Below are 18,906 nucleotides of genomic sequence, written 5' to 3'. Positions count from 1 at the left end.
TGTGTCCAGATTAACTGTGTGGATTTCTGTGTTAAACAGTTTTACCTGGTTTAAAGTGTTTTTCTAAGCTCCATAGCTGGTTTTTAAGGGATTTATGTTTTTTTTTTTTTTTTATACATTATATATATATTTTTTTTATATATTTGAACATTTACTTTGGTTTCTTCTTCACATTTATTTACAATTTCCCAAAAGATAGTTTATTATTCTGCAAAAGTGTACACCTAAAACAGAACAAAAGAAAAATGGGATATTACAGTTTTTAAAAAATAATAAGCTGTGTATTCACATAAGATTATTCATATTTATTAAATAGAAGATAAAGAAATAGTAATATGAATATAATAAAACTTAATGTGAAATAAAGTATGAAATATCAGAACAATGTCATTCTGATTACATCTGATAGGCTACCTTGATCATGTGACACAGGAGAAATAAACTTGTTACTTAGATCTCTCAGAAGTGAACAGAAATTATGTGTTTTATATCAGCAGAACGGTATCTCGATATTCAAAATAGTATTAAATCCAATATTTTTACTGTCTGATATTGAAGTATCGACTCGTCCACACCTTGTTCTGATGGTTCTGCTGTCGAGAGACACAAACAGCTTCTCCCCTGGTGCTTTCTGCTCAACCCCTTTTTGTAAATGGAGTCTCTGAGGCTTTTTTGTTATTATATAGCAACAGTTGTGTTGGCAGACCAGACCAGCAGAGGTCCTCAGATGCTTGTCTAAAAGGAGGCTAATGGGATGAAACAGTAACTTCCTTCATTTTAACATTAACCAGTCCGTCTTATGATGGATAGTTTCTGTTGCAAACTGAGCCTCACTGTTGTGTTGCTTAACTTGCAGAACCGACACAACTCTGCAAGCTTCTCATTTCAGATTTCCTCTCTTCAGCATACAAATCCCCACTGTTGAGATTATTAGGTGCTTTAATTGAAACCTTTAAATTGAGTGTAGAAGGTGTGGATCGTTTATCTATTCCATAGGTGAACAAGTAAATTGGAAAGAAGTGAGTGCCACAATGGGATATAAAATAAGCATCCCTGAAATTACAATCCTTGAAACTGTGTGTTGAGAAACATCTTTAAACCTTGCTTGCGAACGACTGCGCTTTTCACTCCTTTTATACCAAATCATGGCACCCAATGTTTCCAGTTCCCCTGTTTTTGAGCATTCCTCAACTTTCCCAGTCAGACAACCTCGGATACTACGAGCCCTCCAGAGCCCTCAGGTCCTCTGATACGTGACTTCTACAAACTCCAAACATTTTCACAAAGACTCACGGTGAGTTTTGTTTATGTTTTTATGCTCCACATTTGTGGACCAGTCTGCCGGAGGACCTGAAGACGGTGGATACTGTTGAGGTTTCTAAAAGCCAGCTCAACCCATCGTTTTAACCCGGCTTTTAATTAGATCTATTTCTAGACTTTCCTCTTATGATATTCATTTAACAAAAGTTATTTACCTCTCTTATTGAATTTTAGATGGATTTATTTAAAAATATTATATTTCACTCTGGTTTGTTTTGTTGGTTTTTTTTTGGTTTCTTTGTTTTATATTTGATTGTTTTAATCCTTTTTAATAATATTGATAAGCTCAATGTTGTTGCTATTGTTATTATAATTATTCATTTTATTAGTAGTAGTAGTATTTTAAAGTTTTAAATGGAATTTCTCAGTGTTTTCCTGTGTTTTCCTCACCTGTTCCCTCTTGGTTCATGGAGTCACCACTGCAGGAATCACCATTGTCGTCCACTGTCTTAATGAGTAGTGGTGGACGCCCAGGCCTGCCATGGACTGGGTGAGTCTTGCTGTGGTGGCGTTTGTGGTCATGATTAGTGTCCCGATGTGGATGGATCCCCAAGATATCGCTTCCTCATAGTGCAATAAACCTGGTGTGGGGGTCTAAGCCTGAGGGGTTGGATAAGAGTATTTTAAATGTTTTACCTATGTGAGTGTGTGTGAAAACGTGAGTGTGTGTTGGACTTTGGGTGAGTTATGTGTTTGTCTGTGAAGGTTTGTTTGAACCTTGTTTTAGTTTTGCTTTTTTATTCTGTAAAGCACTTTGCATGAGAAGTGCTGTAGAAAACATTATGATTAATTGATTTTGTTGCCTGTCTCCGCTTTTTTGGAACATTTTTTGGAACATATAAAATTCAAAATGAGTCAATATTTCCTTAAAAATGTAATACAACAAAAACCATAAAATAAAGGTTTTTCAGTTTGAGCATTAAATATCTTCTTTGTAGTGCATTCAGATGAAGGATTTACAACTTATTGTATTCTATTTATATTTTTACATTTTATACAACGTCTCAACTTCAGTGGAACTGGGCTTCAATAATAAATCATACAAATATGAACATGCTGTGATGGACTGACGACCTGTCCAGGGTGTACCCTGCCTCTCGCCCAATGATTGCTGGGATAGGTTACAGCTTTCCTACAACCCTTAATCGGACCAAGCGGTTTGGAAAAATAATGAATGAACATCAATATATTTATTCATCATTCAGATGTATGACTTAGTAGAAAAAAAGAAAACATGGTGTATTTTCATAATCAGAAATAATCACAAATGTATTAGGCTAAGATCTTTATAAAATTATTTCTGGTCATAAGAATTATTGTTTATTATGGGATCAGCATCAGTTTGGCTTCCAACAGCGAGGAACCTTGAGTTATTTTTTGCCAGCATTTGTCCTTTAGCTCACTTATTAAACAGGTTTCTACAGCCGCTTTCTTCCACCTGGGTAATATTGCAAATATTAAGGACATCCTATTTCAGAGATGCAGAAAAACTAGTTCATGCTTTGTTACTTCAAGATTGTATTACTGCAATTCTTTATTAATGTTCTGTCCTAAATATGTCCTGGAAAGTTGCTATAAAATGCTGCAGTGAGGGCTCTCCAGTTTTAGCCTGTCATCAACTCCCTGTTAAATCTGGGGTATCATTTAAAATTCTTCTCACATATAAAGCTTTAGCCATCCCTTAACTATTTTACCATAGGGTTGGACTGCGGAGGAACATCCCATCATGCAGTGATCTCTTCCTTTTCATCTCTCTGCTCCTTTTCTTCTATTTAGAAACATTCTATTTGAAAGATCATAGTTGGGATTTGGTGCAATCAGTTGTTTTCCTTAATTATGTTATTTATTACTTGACTATTGTCTCAAATTGATAACATTGTGAAGTGGTGCAGTATCATAGACTGTATATGAAAGATGGACGGAGCCTCTGGCAGTTAAAAGTGAAGCCGATGCGGAAGTCCATAAAACTGCAGTTCCGCCTTCATCCACTAGGGGCTGCAAAAAAGAGCAAATCCCCATAGATTCCCATGTTAAAAAGACCAACTTCACAGCAGAAATAAACATGTTTACAGCCTGGTTCAAAAATCTATTTTAGGTTTAATAGGTCAGGTTTACCTTCAGGACAACTGTGGGGGGAATGAATTTTTTCTAACTTGCCCATTTAAAAGTAATTTATTCTCGCAAATTTGGCATATTTAGGGGCGTGTCCTTTTGATTGACAGGTACCTGATCTCCCGCTTCAAGTGAGAAGAACGTAGAACAACCGCAGTTTTTAGCCGGTTTAAAACGTGACTTAGCTTTAGCCCGCTTACCTCCGTTAGCTGGTTAGCTCCCGTTATCTCGTGGTTAGCTCGGTTAGCTTGTAGCTACAGAAAGCTCGGAGTTTGCTCAATGTCAATCATCCACCATGACGCTCACAGCCCCCCTCTCAGCTCCGCCTCTTTGCCCATGTTTGTATTTTCCGGGCGAGACGACACACATGCCTCTGCCAAGATGGCAATGGTAGGAACCGCCCACCTAGCTTCAATTCAGCTCCTCAGAAACCTACGGGTGACGTCACGGAGGCTCCATCCATCTTTTTATATATAGTCTATGTGCTATGTAAATAATGCTAAAAAAAAAAGCGATAAATAACAACAAACAACTTCACAATAGAAGAACTTTATTCGGGTCATTTTCAGACTCTTATATGTTGACTTCAGCTAAACTGAGTCAAACTAGTAATTAGGACAAACATTGTAGTTTGTAATGTTTGTGTGAAGACGGAGTTTCCTGCACAACTTTTAATATTCCTCCCCTTCCTCCTCTCCCTCACCCTCAATGGAGTCAACTCCAACCTCCTCATAATCCTTCTCCAGAGCTGCCATGTCCTCTCTGGCCTCTGAGAACTCGCCCTCCTCCATACCTTCACCTACATACCAGTGAACAAAGGCACGTTTAGCGTACATCAAATCAAACTTGTGGTCAAGCCGAGCCCAGGCCTCTGCAATGGCAGTGGTGTTGCTCAGCATGCACACTGCCCTCTGGACCTTGGCCAGGTCTCCACCAGGAACTACGGTGGGGGGCTGGTAGTTGATGCCAACCTTGAAACCAGTGGGGCACCAGTCCACAAACTGGATGGATCGCTTTGTTTTGATGGTGGCAATGGCAGCATTGACATCTTTGGGCACCACATCACCACGGTACAGAAGGCAACAAGCCATGTACTTGCCGTGGCGAGGGTCACATTTCACCATCTGATTGGCCGGCTCGAAGCAGGCATTGGTGATCTCTGCCACAGAGAGCTGCTCGTGGTAAGCCTTCTCTGCAGAGATGACGGGGGCGTAGGTGGCCAGAGGGAAGTGGATACGGGGATATGGCACCAAGTTGGTCTGGAACTCTGTCAGATCAACGTTGAGGGCACCGTCAAAGCGCAGAGAAGCGGTGATGGAGGACACGATCTGGCTGATCAGCCTGTTCAGGTTGGTGTAGGTGGGACGCTCGATGTCGAGATTCCTGCGGCAGATGTCGTAGATGGCCTCGTTGTCCACCATGAAGGCACAGTCAGAGTGCTCCAGGGTGGTGTGGGTGGTCAGGATGGAGTTGTAGGGCTCCACCACAGCAGTGGACACCTGGGGAGCGGGGTAGATGGAGAACTCCAGTTTGGACTTCTTGCCGTAGTCCACAGAAAGACGCTCCATCAGCAGGGAGGTGAAACCAGAACCGGTGCCTCCACCAAAGCTGTGGAAAACCAGGAAGCCCTGCAGACCGGTGCACTGATCAGCCTGAAGAGAGGTAGAAACCAAATGTGAATTCCAGTTGTGTGAAAATACAGTCTGGTAAATGTGTAATGTTTCTTGAACTCTAATGAACGTTTGGACTTAAATTTACCCACCAGTTTGCGGATCCTGTCCAGAACCAGGTCAATGATCTCTTTTCCGATGGTGTAGTGTCCGCGGGCGTAGTTATTGGCTGCATCTTCTTTGCCAGTGATCAGCTGTTCAGGGTGGAACAGCTGACGGTAGGTCCCAGTGCGCACCTCATCTAAAGAGACAGGTTGAATTAAAATCGATCAAAGAAGCAGACGCCAACAGTTAAAGTGGACTTGGCATGATCATATCTTCCTCTCATTTCATACTTTATTTGAGATATTTCTGATTAGCTTAACTGGTTGTAATTATTTCAGAACAAGGGAGGATTTGAGAAAAATGTCTTTCTGATTGGTTGAAGTTTGGCCTGAAGAGGCAAAGGAGTGATGACTCACGAATGAACAGTTTTGAAGATACTGCAGCTTGTATACTAAGGAACACTTTTTGACAAACAACCTATGACATCTCCTCATATCAAGCTGTATCCTCCTGAGTTCTGCTTCCAAGTTCTTCTGGATGTTTGCCATTGGAGGAATTGCAGATGAATGCAAATGAATCCTTAATTAACACCGTGTTTCTTATGTTCCATAGAAATAAATGGATCCTCCCTTATCTGTCCTTTCATTACTCAAATCCACTCACAATGAAAAGCTAGCACATTGGCGCTAACAGTGGCTAGCTACCACTCCCTTCTCTATACAAACAGCTGATAGCTGCTCAGAATCAGCCTGAATGGCACCAGCTCACCAAAGACTTGTTACGTATGTAAACAGGTACGACCATTTTAAACGTTACTGCCCTCACATATTTACATTGGCATGGATAATTCATCCACTGGAGGGCAGAGTTTAGTTCACCTTCAAGTTCTAAATTGGTTCTAGAAATAACAGAGTAGAGGATCTTATGATGTTTTTTCTCAAAAAGGGGCATAAAAAAGGCAACACAATAGACCAGTAGTAGCCTAAGTTGCCATTAAACACATTGTGGCTGCTTCTTCTTCGTTGTTCCTTTTGTTCGTCACATATCAACTACATTGCTCAACACTGCCCCTGCAGTTTCCAGTGGTACTGCTATGTTTGCAGCATTAGGGGACACAAAAGTTCTGGAGATAGACCAAATTACGCATAATACAAGTGTTTCGTTACTGTTCTAATTACTTGAGAGCCAAACCTAAGAAAAACTGAGTAGAAAAGTCCAATTCTTTTAATCTGAAGTTGTTGTTTTTTTTGGCAGGGGATTGATTGAGAACTCTGTAGCTGTCTTTAGGTGTAGAGCAGTGATCCTCACTGGTAATTCAACAAGAGCCGCACTCAATTTACTAAGACAAGAAGACACTCTGAAAAAAAAGCATTCCCATGCTACGTATCCTGCTACGTTGCCAAATCAGTAACCTTCAACTTTTTAGCTAGGAATGGTTATCATAAATATTGCACGGAGTAATGGCATTTTTATGCAACAGTATATGGTGAAAATACAGTAATGCCTCCGGAACGTCAGTGTTTCTTTTTCAATATATATACGGAGCTACCGACGGAGCAGCTCTTTTTGGCGGAGTTTGGTGACGCTGAAAATAACCAAAACTGGCAACACTGACAGGGTCAGGTAGGGCCGTTACAAAAACAAAGTCTTTGCAAGCAGCCTGCAGCTCTTGTTTGTGGAGAGAACTGCACCGTTGACGATCATTATGACTCGTTTCGATAGCATTTTCAGAAAGCCAGTGGCTGCTTCACGAGCCGCAAGTCATGAGTCAGTGAGACGCATGCGGATCGCGAGCCGCGCAATGAGGAACACTGGTGTAGAGCACCTAGCAAGCCCCTTTAATGCTAGAGCTAACATTTGGTCGAGCAAAGTTTTCAGTGATTTGTGTCAATAAACCTGCCCACCACTTGTTTTGTGGGTTTAAAGACCAAAGTAGTAATTTTATTGTTGTTGCTATTCCATTATGTGTTATTGTTAGCTATGTTTTTTAAACCACTTGTCAAAAAATGTTTTTCTTCTTTTATCATTGTTTACAAGAAAGGAAAAAATGTAAAGAAAGTTTTGCTTCCTTCTATGTCTAGACTTTAAGTCTCTTTCAGCTTCCTCACACACTTTAGCTTACCTAGCTTCTCATTTCATCCTCGTAGCACATGCTAAATAGCTTTAGCCTTTCACCCTGCTATAGTCAAGAATCATACTTTGCAGTTCAAAAACCTTTCACTTTTAAAATCATTGCAGTCAAAAATGTGCTTGCCAAATGTGTGGTAATCGGCCTAAAGTATCTGACCATACTGGGGAAAAATGATTACAGGATTGCGGCCAGGCTGATGAAAACACTTGTGGGAGTTAGAGACAAAAGAACAAGTCAAATTCTTCCTGTGTAAAAATCCTAAATAAGTGTTTAACTCTTTTGAGCTTTGGGGTGATAATAAACTCTTTTGATACTACATATACGTCAAAAAAAAAAAAAAGGAAAAGAAAAAAAATTTACCGATGACAGTGGGCTCAAGATCCACAAAGACTGCCCTGGGGACATGCTTTCCAGCCCCAGTCTCGCTGAAGAAGGTGTTAAAAGAGTCGTCTCCCCCGCCGATGGCTTTGTCACTGGGCATCTGTCCATCAGGCTGGATCCCGTGTTCCAGGCAGTAAAGCTCCCAGCAGGCATTGCCAATCTGGACACCAGCCTGGCCAACGTGGATGGAGATACACTCACGCTGCAAAAATAAAGCAAAGCTCAGATTTAAAACAAGACAAAGGAAATTTAGACTTCCACTTGTGATGAGAGTAGTCTGTTTAATTGGAAATGTTATTCATTGTCCTCGTGTGCTCAAGATTTCCTTTCAGCTGCAAATACTTCTCCCTGCTTTGCATGAAAAGCTTAACAATAAGATCATGCTGTTCATGAAAATGAGTCATTTCTTATAGAAGCCTGTGCATTTCGTGCTGCGACATCAAACTGCCTATTGCGCATAGGATTACTGTGGAGAGAAGGGATTATCTAGGTCAGACATGTTGCAGCATGCAGGCACATTCAGAAGCCCCACTCAGATTGTGGGCCTTTACATTTAAGCTTCATTTGGTTTCATTATTTCTCTTAGATTACCCAGTTTTTTTTTAAAATTATAATTATAAACTGATTTTATTTAGCATAATAAATTGTGTTAAAATAATATGCAATGAATGAACGTGTTATTCATGTACAACCAGCGTGTTAAAGGGCTGGAAAAATCGGTATTACCAGCTGGTAATGAAGTTAAGGGGAACCCGTGGTCAGAGGAAAGCATCTAAGCTGATTTTGAGAAATGCACGAAGAGGATTAACGTTGGGCAGTGCAGGAAAACATGCTTCTCTTCATCACTGCGTGGTTTTTTTTATTTAGTGCAAACCTAATAGGCGACATTTTCATACAATTATCCTCACAATTAATCAATGCATATCCGCGCAGGACACGCGGGCGCGCGCGCTACGTTGCAGAAATCTCCAAAAGACGACCTAGTTTTCCACAATGCATCATTCAGCAGCAAATAAAATGTTGGAAATAAGAAATAATGTGGAGCTTACCATGACTGCTTGTCGGTATTATGTTATGTAATGAGACAAGTCTGAGGAGCGCGTGCGTCTGCAGTGTGCGGTGGCTGAAGCTGCTCTGATGACGCGCCGCGCCGCGCTCTGCATCCAGAACGAGGACAGGTGACGCGCGCAAATCAAAACCCAGTTTGCCGCTGACCAATCAGGATCCACCACCCACAACCTGAGTCAGAACCGCAGCCAGAAACCTGCGTGTTTCTCATTCCACAGGAGGACACGGACCCGCGTGTTGGTGATGTTTTTCTGCTACTGGAGAATAAGGCCGTCTGTCTTGCAGGGGCGGCCCTAGAACTGTCAAAGAGGGTGGGCTTGGTAGAGGGGGCAGGCAGGGTTTGGGTGGTACATTTAATGTAAACAAAAAAAAAAAGTAAAAATTGTAATAAAATGTTTTAAACTGTATTACTTAGTCCCATGATACTCTGAGTACTTCCTTTTAATCTCTCTGCTCCTTTTCTTCCACGTAAAAACATATGAAAGGATTGTCATCATTATTTCTCCTCTGCAGGTCTTCCTAGCTAATCATTTGCAGTGTCTGTTGATCTCTCATCACACTGAATTTAATTGGAAAGTGTGTCCAGACTTTCGACAGATATTGTACACATACACACACACACACACACACATTGTTGGGGTTAAGTTTAATATTATTTTATTTATTAATCTTACATTACAGTAATCTTTATTAATCTACATGTACAAGTTTAAAAGATTATCCTGTTGAAGTTAGAATATTAGTGTGCAGATGATCACAAGGAAGGTCAATATATATATATATATATATATATATATATATATATATATATATATATATATATATATATATATATATATATATATATATATATATATATATATATATATATATATACATGAGAGTGATTATTGTTTTCAGTTACATTTAATACAGTAAAATCTGTACTGTTACAGCAGTATGTTGTTTACAGTTGTGATACAAGGTTGATACTTTACAGTAAGTTTGTTTAAGTGACTGAAGTGGGTTTTTGGTATAATACTCCAAGTAAATTACTATAAAATGGCAAAAAACATATGAAGTAAAATGTGAATCAAATGTACTCTGTGTCATGTATTCAGTTACTTTACTAAAAGTAGTAATGTGTAACTCTACTGTAGAGATGGCGGTACAACAGTGTGTCTCGCTGTCTTGGACATTTTCAGGTCGTGTCTCTAAGATCAGGCTGTTTTCTATTAAAAAAAAAAACCTTATAAATCAGACTGTCACAATGAAAACTTGAATACATTGTTAGTATCAGCAGTGATGGGACTTATCCACAAGGTTCTGCAGTTTGTATGAATTGTTTTGAGAAACACATTGACTGTTGTGTAATTCTGTCGTGAGAAAAGCAGCAAAGCCACTGAGAAAAACTGTAAACCACTCCGGCGCTGTTTCAGAAGCACGTATCAAGCTGTTGTTATTCTGAACACTGACCCTGAACAGCCCCACTGTTAGTTTTTCTGAGACACTGAAACACAATTTATCTATCATTAGTATATTTTTCTCTTGAGTCTGTCAAATATCCCATTCCGTAATGGCAACTAACATCAGTACATTGCCATCAATATGCTTCGTTCTGGGTGTGAATCACTGGGAATTTCTCCGAACGAATGAAAGCTCAACCAGAGTCCTTTCATCCACATGCAAGTGAAGTCCCAGACTTTTATGATTAGCATTGATCAAGTTTGAGGTCATTCTGTTGTCTTTTTGAAGCAATGGCCATTTTTCCAAAGCCGTGGTTGTGTGGTCAAATGGTCCAATCAGATATGGAGCTTCGAAGCACCTTGTTGGTTTCCTTTGATCTGTTAGTTACCATTCTGATTAATTGATCAATTCTGATCCAGTTAATGAGTTATAGCAGTGAGTCATCACAATGGGCGGATGGATAGATAGATAGATAGATAGATAGATAGATAGATAGATAGATAGATAGATAGATAGATAAATTGATAGATAGATAGAAATTGTTGCCTACATGATGATTTTGTTGGTATAGTCATTCACTCAAATATGATCAGATGAAAGATCAATGCTGCAAAGTATACCAGTGCACAATATGTAAAAATATTAATAAATAAAGAATATTTTAACAAACTGACGCAGAAATAAATCCAAAAATCCGCCCCAGAATGGAGAAAATCCTTTATTTTTCACGGTTGGGTCAAATGTTTTATGTAATTCAGAGTGAAAACTGACTGACAGCTCTTCCGACGCCCCGCCCACTTGCCCCGTGTTGCCTTCAGGCTCCAAAGAACGTGGTAACTTTCACAACCACACAAACACGAGCTAAAAACAATACAATGAAGTTTCTGTTCATAACCTTTTTGCTATGATCTGCGTTGTGTAATCCAATTTAAAAGACAAAAGAGCAGAAACATTAATGTAAGTATCGATGTTTTACAAAACTAGTCAACATTTCGTTTCCAATTCCCTGCCATTGATGAGGATTTGGATAATACGAGCTCGTAACGAAGTCCAAAGGCAACAGAGTAGAAGCCTGTTTTGACACAGTTCTATATTCCATGCAGTCACATAAAAATGTTGTCAGCACGCAGGAACTTGGGTTTGAGTCGCGCGACAGTGGACTTTTTCTTGACTCTTTGCAGCGGGAGAAGAGGACTGCGCGTGAATCCAGTCAGGACGTACGCAGGAAAACGTTTCAATGTACCCCCGAGCGCCGAATTTGTCGCGCGCGTGTCGGGGATTCCCACCATGGCCAAGTTACCTTTCCAGGACTCGGCCGAGGGGCTGGACGCGGCGTTCGTCGGGGTTCCGATCGACACCGGAACCTCAAACCGACCCGGTGCAAGGTGCCGTTTCTCTTCAAGCTTTCCACATTCACATAGTCATTTATTTCAGTTTTTATTATTATTATTATTATTATTATTATTATTATTATTATTATTATTATTATTATCCTAGATTCAATCTTAATCATTAATAGTTCATTTATATTTTTATAATGATATATTGGAAATGATCACAAACAGTTAAAATGTGGGAAATTATCCATTTATAAAGTGAACAATTTAAGACGTATTGCATGCTATATAATCACAACTTTTTTTTCTTTTTTCATTGAATAACGCCAAGGAAATAAATAACCATTTATTGGTGCGTTATGTTTCTTTTTCTTTTTTTTTTTTTTTAAAGGGCAGATATTACAAGAAATTTTCTTTTTCCTGCTCCTTTTCGAGTATGCTGCTCTGTTTGTTTTGTTTTTGTACTGTAAAGTCTTGTTTTACCTTTCGTATGACCATGTGAGAAGTTTATATATATATGTATGTATACATATATATATATATGTATATATGTATATATATATATATATATATATATATATATATATATATATATATATATATATATATATATATATATATTTATATATACATATATATATATGTGTGTGTGTATATATAGTTTATTGTTTTCAGTTACATTTAATACAGTAAAATCTCTACCGTTAAAGCATGTTGTATACTGTTGTGGTACAAGGTTGATACTTTACAGTAAGTTTTTTTTTTTTAATATATAATATATATATTTGTTTTATTACTATTCCTTTTTATATCAAGTTTAGATTATTTAATACTAATTTATTTATATTTAATTGCAGTTTATTCTAGCATATTTCCTGTATTTAATAACCTTATATATTAATGAAAATAAATCCAGGAATTTCATTTAATTTCCCTTTTATCCTGCGCAGGTTCGGCCCTCGCCAGATCAGAGTCGAATCTGCCTTGCTGAGGGCGTGCAACAGCGGCACCAGGGCTGTACCCTACGAGTCCCTGATGGTTGCTGATATTGGGGACGTAAATGTGAACGTGTACGATCTAAAGGACACCTGCAGACGGATCAGGGAAGCCTACAGAAAGATCCTGGCCACTGGCTGTATTCCACTTACTATGGGTGAGAGTACCTGACAGGATTTGTCCCCTCTGATCCACAAACAACTCAGTAAATTATTTACAGCAAATCAAGGCAAGCTGTGAACTATAGAGCAGACTCTATCAAAGTTCAGACAGTAAAGATATTTTGGTGCCTGCAGGTGGGGATCATACAATCGCGTATCCAATACTGCAAGCTGTTGCTGAGAAGTAAGTTTGCTTTTCTGAACCGCATGAAATATGAAGGCATTGGATTTTATTTTTTTCTGGCAGATTCATGTTTGATTTTTATTGTAGTGCTGTGTGAGGGTCTGAAAATCAGTCATTCAGTGCAGATTTGCAATTCAGTTAAATTCAATTCAGCTTTATTTGTATAGCGCCACTTCACAACAATGTTGTCACAGGACACTTTCCATACACATCATTTCGAGCCAGTTCATACATATCCTGTAATAGAAACCAACTGATTGCATCGAATCATGACTTGGATCCAATCCCCCATCCTGAGCTGCACGCGGCGACAGTGGGAAGGAAAAAACTCCCCTTTAACAGGAAGAAAACCTCCGGCAGAACCCGGCTCAGGGAGGGCAGCCATCTGCCTCGACTGGTTGGGGTGGAGACGACAGGAAAGACAGATCAACATGTACAACTGCACTTATTCAGGAAGACCTGCGGAAAAAGGAGAAAAAAGTTAGAGACGGCAATATTGTCATATATTTATACATTAATATATTAGAGAAATAGAGCGAGGTACTTCTCAGTGCATCAGGTAACATCCCATTGCTACATAAGTAATAGGTGGCTAGACTACCCATAACTATAAGAGTAATGAGCAGAACCTGGATAGTTGGGTCCCGTACATGCAGACTCCAACTCAGGAGATGCTCATATCCTAACTATAAGAATCATGGAAAAGCAGCCCTGTCTCGTGAGATTTCAGTGGATTTTTGTTCTGTGTAAAAGATTAAACTTCAATTCCTTCCAGTCTTACAATCAGACATTGACATTCAGTATTTTGGATACCGTTATGGTGATTTTAAAGAGGTTACATAAAAATGTACTCGGTTTGTACATCAGACACGGCATGTTTGTACTGCTTGTAATAAATGTAGAGTTTACCTGATCTACAAAGCAGTGCTTCATTGCACACAGCTTTTCTTTATGCATATCAGACTGTTAATTAATTGACATGTCAGTGTAGATTTATGCCTTATCACACATCTAGATTGATCTTATTTATCTTATCTTAATCCTTTGTCAGGCACGGCCCAGTGGGTTTGGTCCACGTGGACGCTCACGCCGACACCAGTGACGTGGTGCTGGGGGAGAAGATCGGCCATGGGACACCATTCAGACGCTGCGTGGAGGAGGGGCTTCTGGACTGCAAGAGAGTGGTTCAGATTGGCCTGCGGGGTTCAGGGTACTCTGCAGACTCGTATGCATGGAGCCGGGAAAAGGTGCTCCTGACACACAATGCAGAAATGCAGCCAGTTCATCCAATGTTATCCTTTAACATCATAACAAAATGTAAACTTTAAGCACTTCTAAGCAGTCGTAAAGTTGCGGTTTCTTCCTCTTTTTTCCCCTGAAGGGTTTCCGTGTGGTCCAGGTGGAAGAGTGTTGGTTCAAATCTCTGGCACCTCTCATGTCTGAGGTCAGGGTGCAGATGGGCAGCGGTCCAGTCTACCTGAGCTTTGACATTGATGCTCTTGACCCGGGCTTTGCTCCAGGAACAGGCACGCCAGAGATAGCAGGACTCACTCCCATACAGGTAAACATAGTGTGGAATACTTCAATTTTATTTAATCAGTTTACATGTAAACGAGAAAATTGAACTTTTTAACACTTTACCCAGGAAAGAATAGCCAGAAAATTCACTCTTTTTTTTTTTTTTTTTAACATATGAAACCTTTTATTTTCTAATATAAGGCTTTTATCACAGTATGTCATAAATTACTGTAGTACAAAAGGTTTCCAGCAGGGGGCAGAAGTCAAGCGTCATGTTGCATACAACAGGAAAGTTTTTAGCATTAAATCACGCAATAAGTCTCAGAAACATTATTTGTCAGATATATTACATTAGTTATGAGGAAATCTATTAGTTTTTCAAGGTATATTCAATTAAATTCAATTAAGCTTTATTTGTACAGCGCCACTTCACAACAATGTTGTCACAGGACACTTTACATATAATAATCAACATACACATCATTTCAAGCCAATTCATACATATCCTGTCATAGAAACCAACTGATTGCATCGAGTCATGACTTTGATTGAATCCACCATCCTGAGCTGCACGTGGCGACAGTGGGAAGGAAAAAACTCCCCTTTAACAGGAAGAAAACCTCTGGCAGAATGTTGCCTCATTTGTATTGATTTGCTGAGATTTATCACCATTCTTTTGTGTAAGATGTTTGAGTTTTCTCTCTTTCTGTTTAATATTTTAGTTAAACTCAAATCTGTGCCTTGACTTGACCATTTTTATTTTCATCATCCCACATTTTATCTGCTAAAACCATTTAAGAGCTTGCTGAGGATCAGTGACCTGTTGAGAGGTCCAGGTTCAGGTCTAGTTTAGAATACTCCGCCTCTTCGGTATTTCTTATCATGTTGTAGGATTTATCACTAAATCAATAACATGAAGCGCTTAAATCCAAAGCACTGTACTCCCTCCACCGTGCCTCACAGTTAACATGATGCTAAATGAAAATATCTGATTGAGAAACATTAATGTGGTAAAAAAAAAAAAAAAAAAAAAGCTCATGAGTACATGTGGTTATTTATTTATTTTATTATACACATACAAGATTCAGATGCCAGAAAATTAAACTTTTTTTAAAAAAAAAGAAAAGTTGTCTGCTTTCTTCTTTCTTATTTTTTTTTCTCTATTATTGATTGGATTCAGGGTGTTGAGATCATCCGAGGCTGCCGTGGGCTGAACCTTGTAGGATGTGACCTGGTGGAGGTGTCTCCCCCCTATGACACCACAGGTACTTTCCAGATTTCTCTTTTTTTTTTTTTGTTCAATCATTATTATTTAACCCATTTCTGTGACATTTTTGTTTTGTTTTCTCCCCTTTAAACAGGAAACACTGCATTGACTGGAGCCAACCTTCTCTTTGAAATGTTATGCGTTCTCCCAAAAGTGAAGTACCACTGATCTGGTCTGACGGACGACTACAAGCAGTTTAAAGGAAAAAAAAAAAAAGCGAAACAGACAAAAGAAGGACAAAAAACAGCCATAAATCACAAACAGATGCTCTGTTGGAGACAGAAATGGGTGATACCCAGAAATCTATTAATATATTAATAATATTTTCTTTTAAATTTCTGCTGACATGTTTTTAGTTTATCTTGATAAATTAATCAGTCAAGAATTAATTTTCTTCTTTCTTCAGAAATTAAGTATATATTGAGAACAGAAAGTTTGAGCTCTTATTGTGAAATGATTTAGTCTTTTAATAATGTAATTTAATTGTAAGAAATCAAATAGTTTGTGGGATTATCGTCTTATTATGTGACTGGTAGTAATGTCTCAATGCCACCACAAGGGGGCGACAGTGTGCCAAGCTAACTAGAAGACTTGTGAACAGGTTCTGGTGCAAAATGCTCTTTTCTATCATATAAATATGAGAAACACTCAAAGACAACATCCACCAAAAAGTTCTGCATTGATGCACTTTAAGAAAATAACCCTGCAGATCAAGGACATTAAAAACTAAAAATGCTTCTCCAGTTATTCTGTTCCAGTAAATGTATTCATTCGCTTCAGCAACCTGGAATTATTTCTAAATCCAGATTGTTTCATGCATTAGAAAAGGTCTGCGGACCCACAACAGTGCAAACATCTGAAGATCCAGATACAAGACTTGTGCTGATCACCCTCACTGGTTTCTGAAGAACCATTTCACTGGGATTTGTCACAGTTAAGGAAACTTAAACTAAATATCAGAATCAGAATCACAAGACTTTTATGGCCATTGTCTGTGAACAATTCACAGACTAGGAACTTGTTTTGGTAATAAGGTGCTGAATAATAAAAATAATATTAAAAGTACTGAATAATAATATCAAAGTAGAACTACAACTATTTTACAAATAAGGTAAGAGCATACAGAGAAATTAACATACATACATATATATATATATATATATATATATATATATATATATATATATATATATATATATATATATATATATATATATATATATATATACACATATATATATATACACATATATATATATATATATATATATATATATATATATATATATGTATATATATGTATATATTATATATATATATATATATATATGTATATATTATATATATGTATATATTATATATATATATATATGTATATATATATATATATATATATATATGTATATATATATATATATATATATATATATGTATAATATATACATATATATAATATATACATATATATATATATATATATATATATATATATATATATATATATATATATATAATTTTTTTTGTTAAAAATGTAGAATAAAAAGTAAAGGTAAAAGTAATCTCATGCTGAGAAAAAGCGAATGGTTTGAGGCATTTTGTCATTTCTGTTAGATGGGGCAGGTTGTAGACGTGCAGATGTGTGTATCCTCACACACACATCTGCAGCAGTAATCTCACTCTCTCCAAGTCTTCTTGTGGATCATCTGAGAAAATGGGACGTATCTGAAAATTAGAAGGATAATTGTGAAAAGCTGGGAGGAGAGATGGCGGATGAGTCGGGATAGAACATGGGAACATCAGATGGGTCCGGGATGACTTGGCTTTCCATGGAAATCGGGAATAGCAGTTCATCATGGGATGAGTTTGGATAGAGTTATGGAAATCTATTTACTTTTTTTTATCAACAATTATAACAAAATACTACAGAGCTTGGGCTGCACGGTGGCGCAGTGGTTAGCACTGTGGCCTCACTGCAAGAAGGTCACTGGTTCAATCCTTTGCTGGTTTGGTCAGTGGCCTTTCTGTGTGGAGTTTGCATGTTCTCCCCGTGTATGCGTGGGTTCTCTCCGGGTACTCCGGCTTCCTCCCACCATCCAAAGACGTGCATGATAGGTTAATTGGTCACTCTAAATTGCCCCTAGGAGTGAGTGTGAGCGTGAGTGTGGTTGTTCGTCTCTCTGTGTGGCCCTGCGATGGACTGGCGAGCTGTCCAGGGTGTACCCTGCCTGTCGCCCAAAGCCAGCTGGGATAGGCTCCAGCTTCCCCGCAACCCTGAATTGGAATAAGCGGTTCGGAAAATGAATGAATGAATGACTACAGAGCTTTTTAATTTCAGTTTATTTTTGGCAATTGATGGGAAAACTGGTAGTTTGAATGTAATTTGGAGCAAGCTCCAATCCTTTGCTTCAGCAAAGCGAAAGGAATTCTGGCCTCAGACAGTACGGACTTTCAGAACAGCAATTTCAGGTTTAGTGTCACAGAAGACAGGAAATAAAATAATGAAATGAAAAAATGAAAGAAAAAAAACAACTTTATTAATCCTCAAAGGAAAATTCAATATTGTAGTATATAATAATAATTAACTAGAGGAGGTCTTGTTCCAGAGGCTGATGGCTGCACTCTCAAAAATAGAGGTACAAGATTCAATTCAATTCAATTCAACTTTATTTATATAGCGTCAAATCACGGCAATGCCATCTCAAGACGCTTTACAGACAGAGGGGAAAACATAATGAAGGCCAATTCATAATAGTCTATATAAGGAAACCAACAGATTGAGTTGAGTCCAACTCAATCTCCCATCCTGAGCAAGCACACTGGCGACAGTGGGAAGGAAAAAACTCCCTTTTAACAGGAAGGAAACCTCCGGCAGAACCCGGCTCAGGACAGGCAGCCATCTGCCTCTGCTGTGTGGGGGGAAGAGGACAGAAAGACAACAGACAACAGGAACTGCTACTCCCGGCCAGGGAGACCTGCTGAGACAGGAGACATACATGTTAATGATGCAACACTGTTATGGGGGGGGGGGGTAAAAGAAAGAGATAAAGAGAAAAAGAAAGAAGCTCAGTGTATCAGGAAATGTCCCTCAGCAGTCTAAACCTATAGCAGCATAACTAAGGGATGCTAACCATCCCTAGCTATAGGACTTATCAAAAAGATAAGTCTTCAGCCTAGTCTTAAAGGTGGGGAGGGTGTCTGCTTCCCTAACACTAACTGGGAGCTTATTCCATAAGAGAGGGGCCTGATAACCAAAGGCTCTGCCTCCTGCTC

The 18,906-nt window shown here is 38.5% G+C and overlaps 2 protein-coding genes across 2 annotated transcripts; one reads left to right on the top strand and one right to left on the bottom strand.

Moving 5' to 3' along the window:
• Nucleotides 1-4,103: 4,103 nt before the first annotated feature.
• LOC306755220 (tubulin alpha-1B chain-like) lies at nt 4,104-7,864 on the bottom strand (the record flags this gene model as incomplete). Its single annotated transcript, XM_079239527.1, has 3 exons — nt 7,639-7,864; nt 5,195-5,343; nt 4,104-5,084 (listed from the first exon to the last, which is right to left on the bottom strand). The coding sequence occupies exons 1-3, from the start codon at nt 7,757-7,759 to the stop codon at nt 4,104-4,106; spliced, it is 1,251 nt and encodes a 416-aa protein (XP_079095653.1). The 5' UTR covers nt 7,760-7,864.
• Nucleotides 7,865-11,246: 3,382 nt separating this feature from the next.
• Nucleotides 11,247-16,372, top strand: agmat (agmatinase (putative)). Its single transcript, XM_079238661.1, has 7 exons — nt 11,247-11,558; nt 12,461-12,663; nt 12,803-12,851; nt 13,903-14,098; nt 14,233-14,412; nt 15,550-15,634; nt 15,731-16,372. The coding sequence occupies exons 1-7, from the start codon at nt 11,287-11,289 to the stop codon at nt 15,802-15,804; spliced, it is 1,059 nt and encodes a 352-aa protein (XP_079094787.1). The 5' UTR covers nt 11,247-11,286; the 3' UTR covers nt 15,805-16,372.
• The last annotated feature ends 2,534 nt before the right edge of the window (nt 16,373-18,906 follow it).

The sequence above is a fragment of the Telmatherina bonti genome, assembly GCF_933228915.1.
Source record: "Telmatherina bonti genome assembly, chromosome: 4".
NCBI classification, from domain to species: Eukaryota; Metazoa; Chordata; class Actinopteri; order Atheriniformes; family Telmatherinidae; genus Telmatherina; species Telmatherina bonti.
Note: the sequence above shows the minus strand (reverse complement) of the source record. Positions and strands in the feature narration are given on the sequence as shown.

Coding starts and splice junctions, on each gene's coding strand:
- agmat (XM_079238661.1), top strand. CDS start 11,287: ATGTTGTCAGCACGCAGGAACTTGGGTTTGAGTCGCGCGACAGTGGAC. Junction 12,852..13,902: donor CTGCAAGCTGTTGCTGAGAA/GTAAGTTTGCTT, acceptor ATCCTTTGTCAG/GCACGGCCCAGTGGGTTTGG. Junction 14,099..14,232: donor ATGCATGGAGCCGGGAAAAG/GTGCTCCTGACA, acceptor TTTCCCCTGAAG/GGTTTCCGTGTGGTCCAGGT.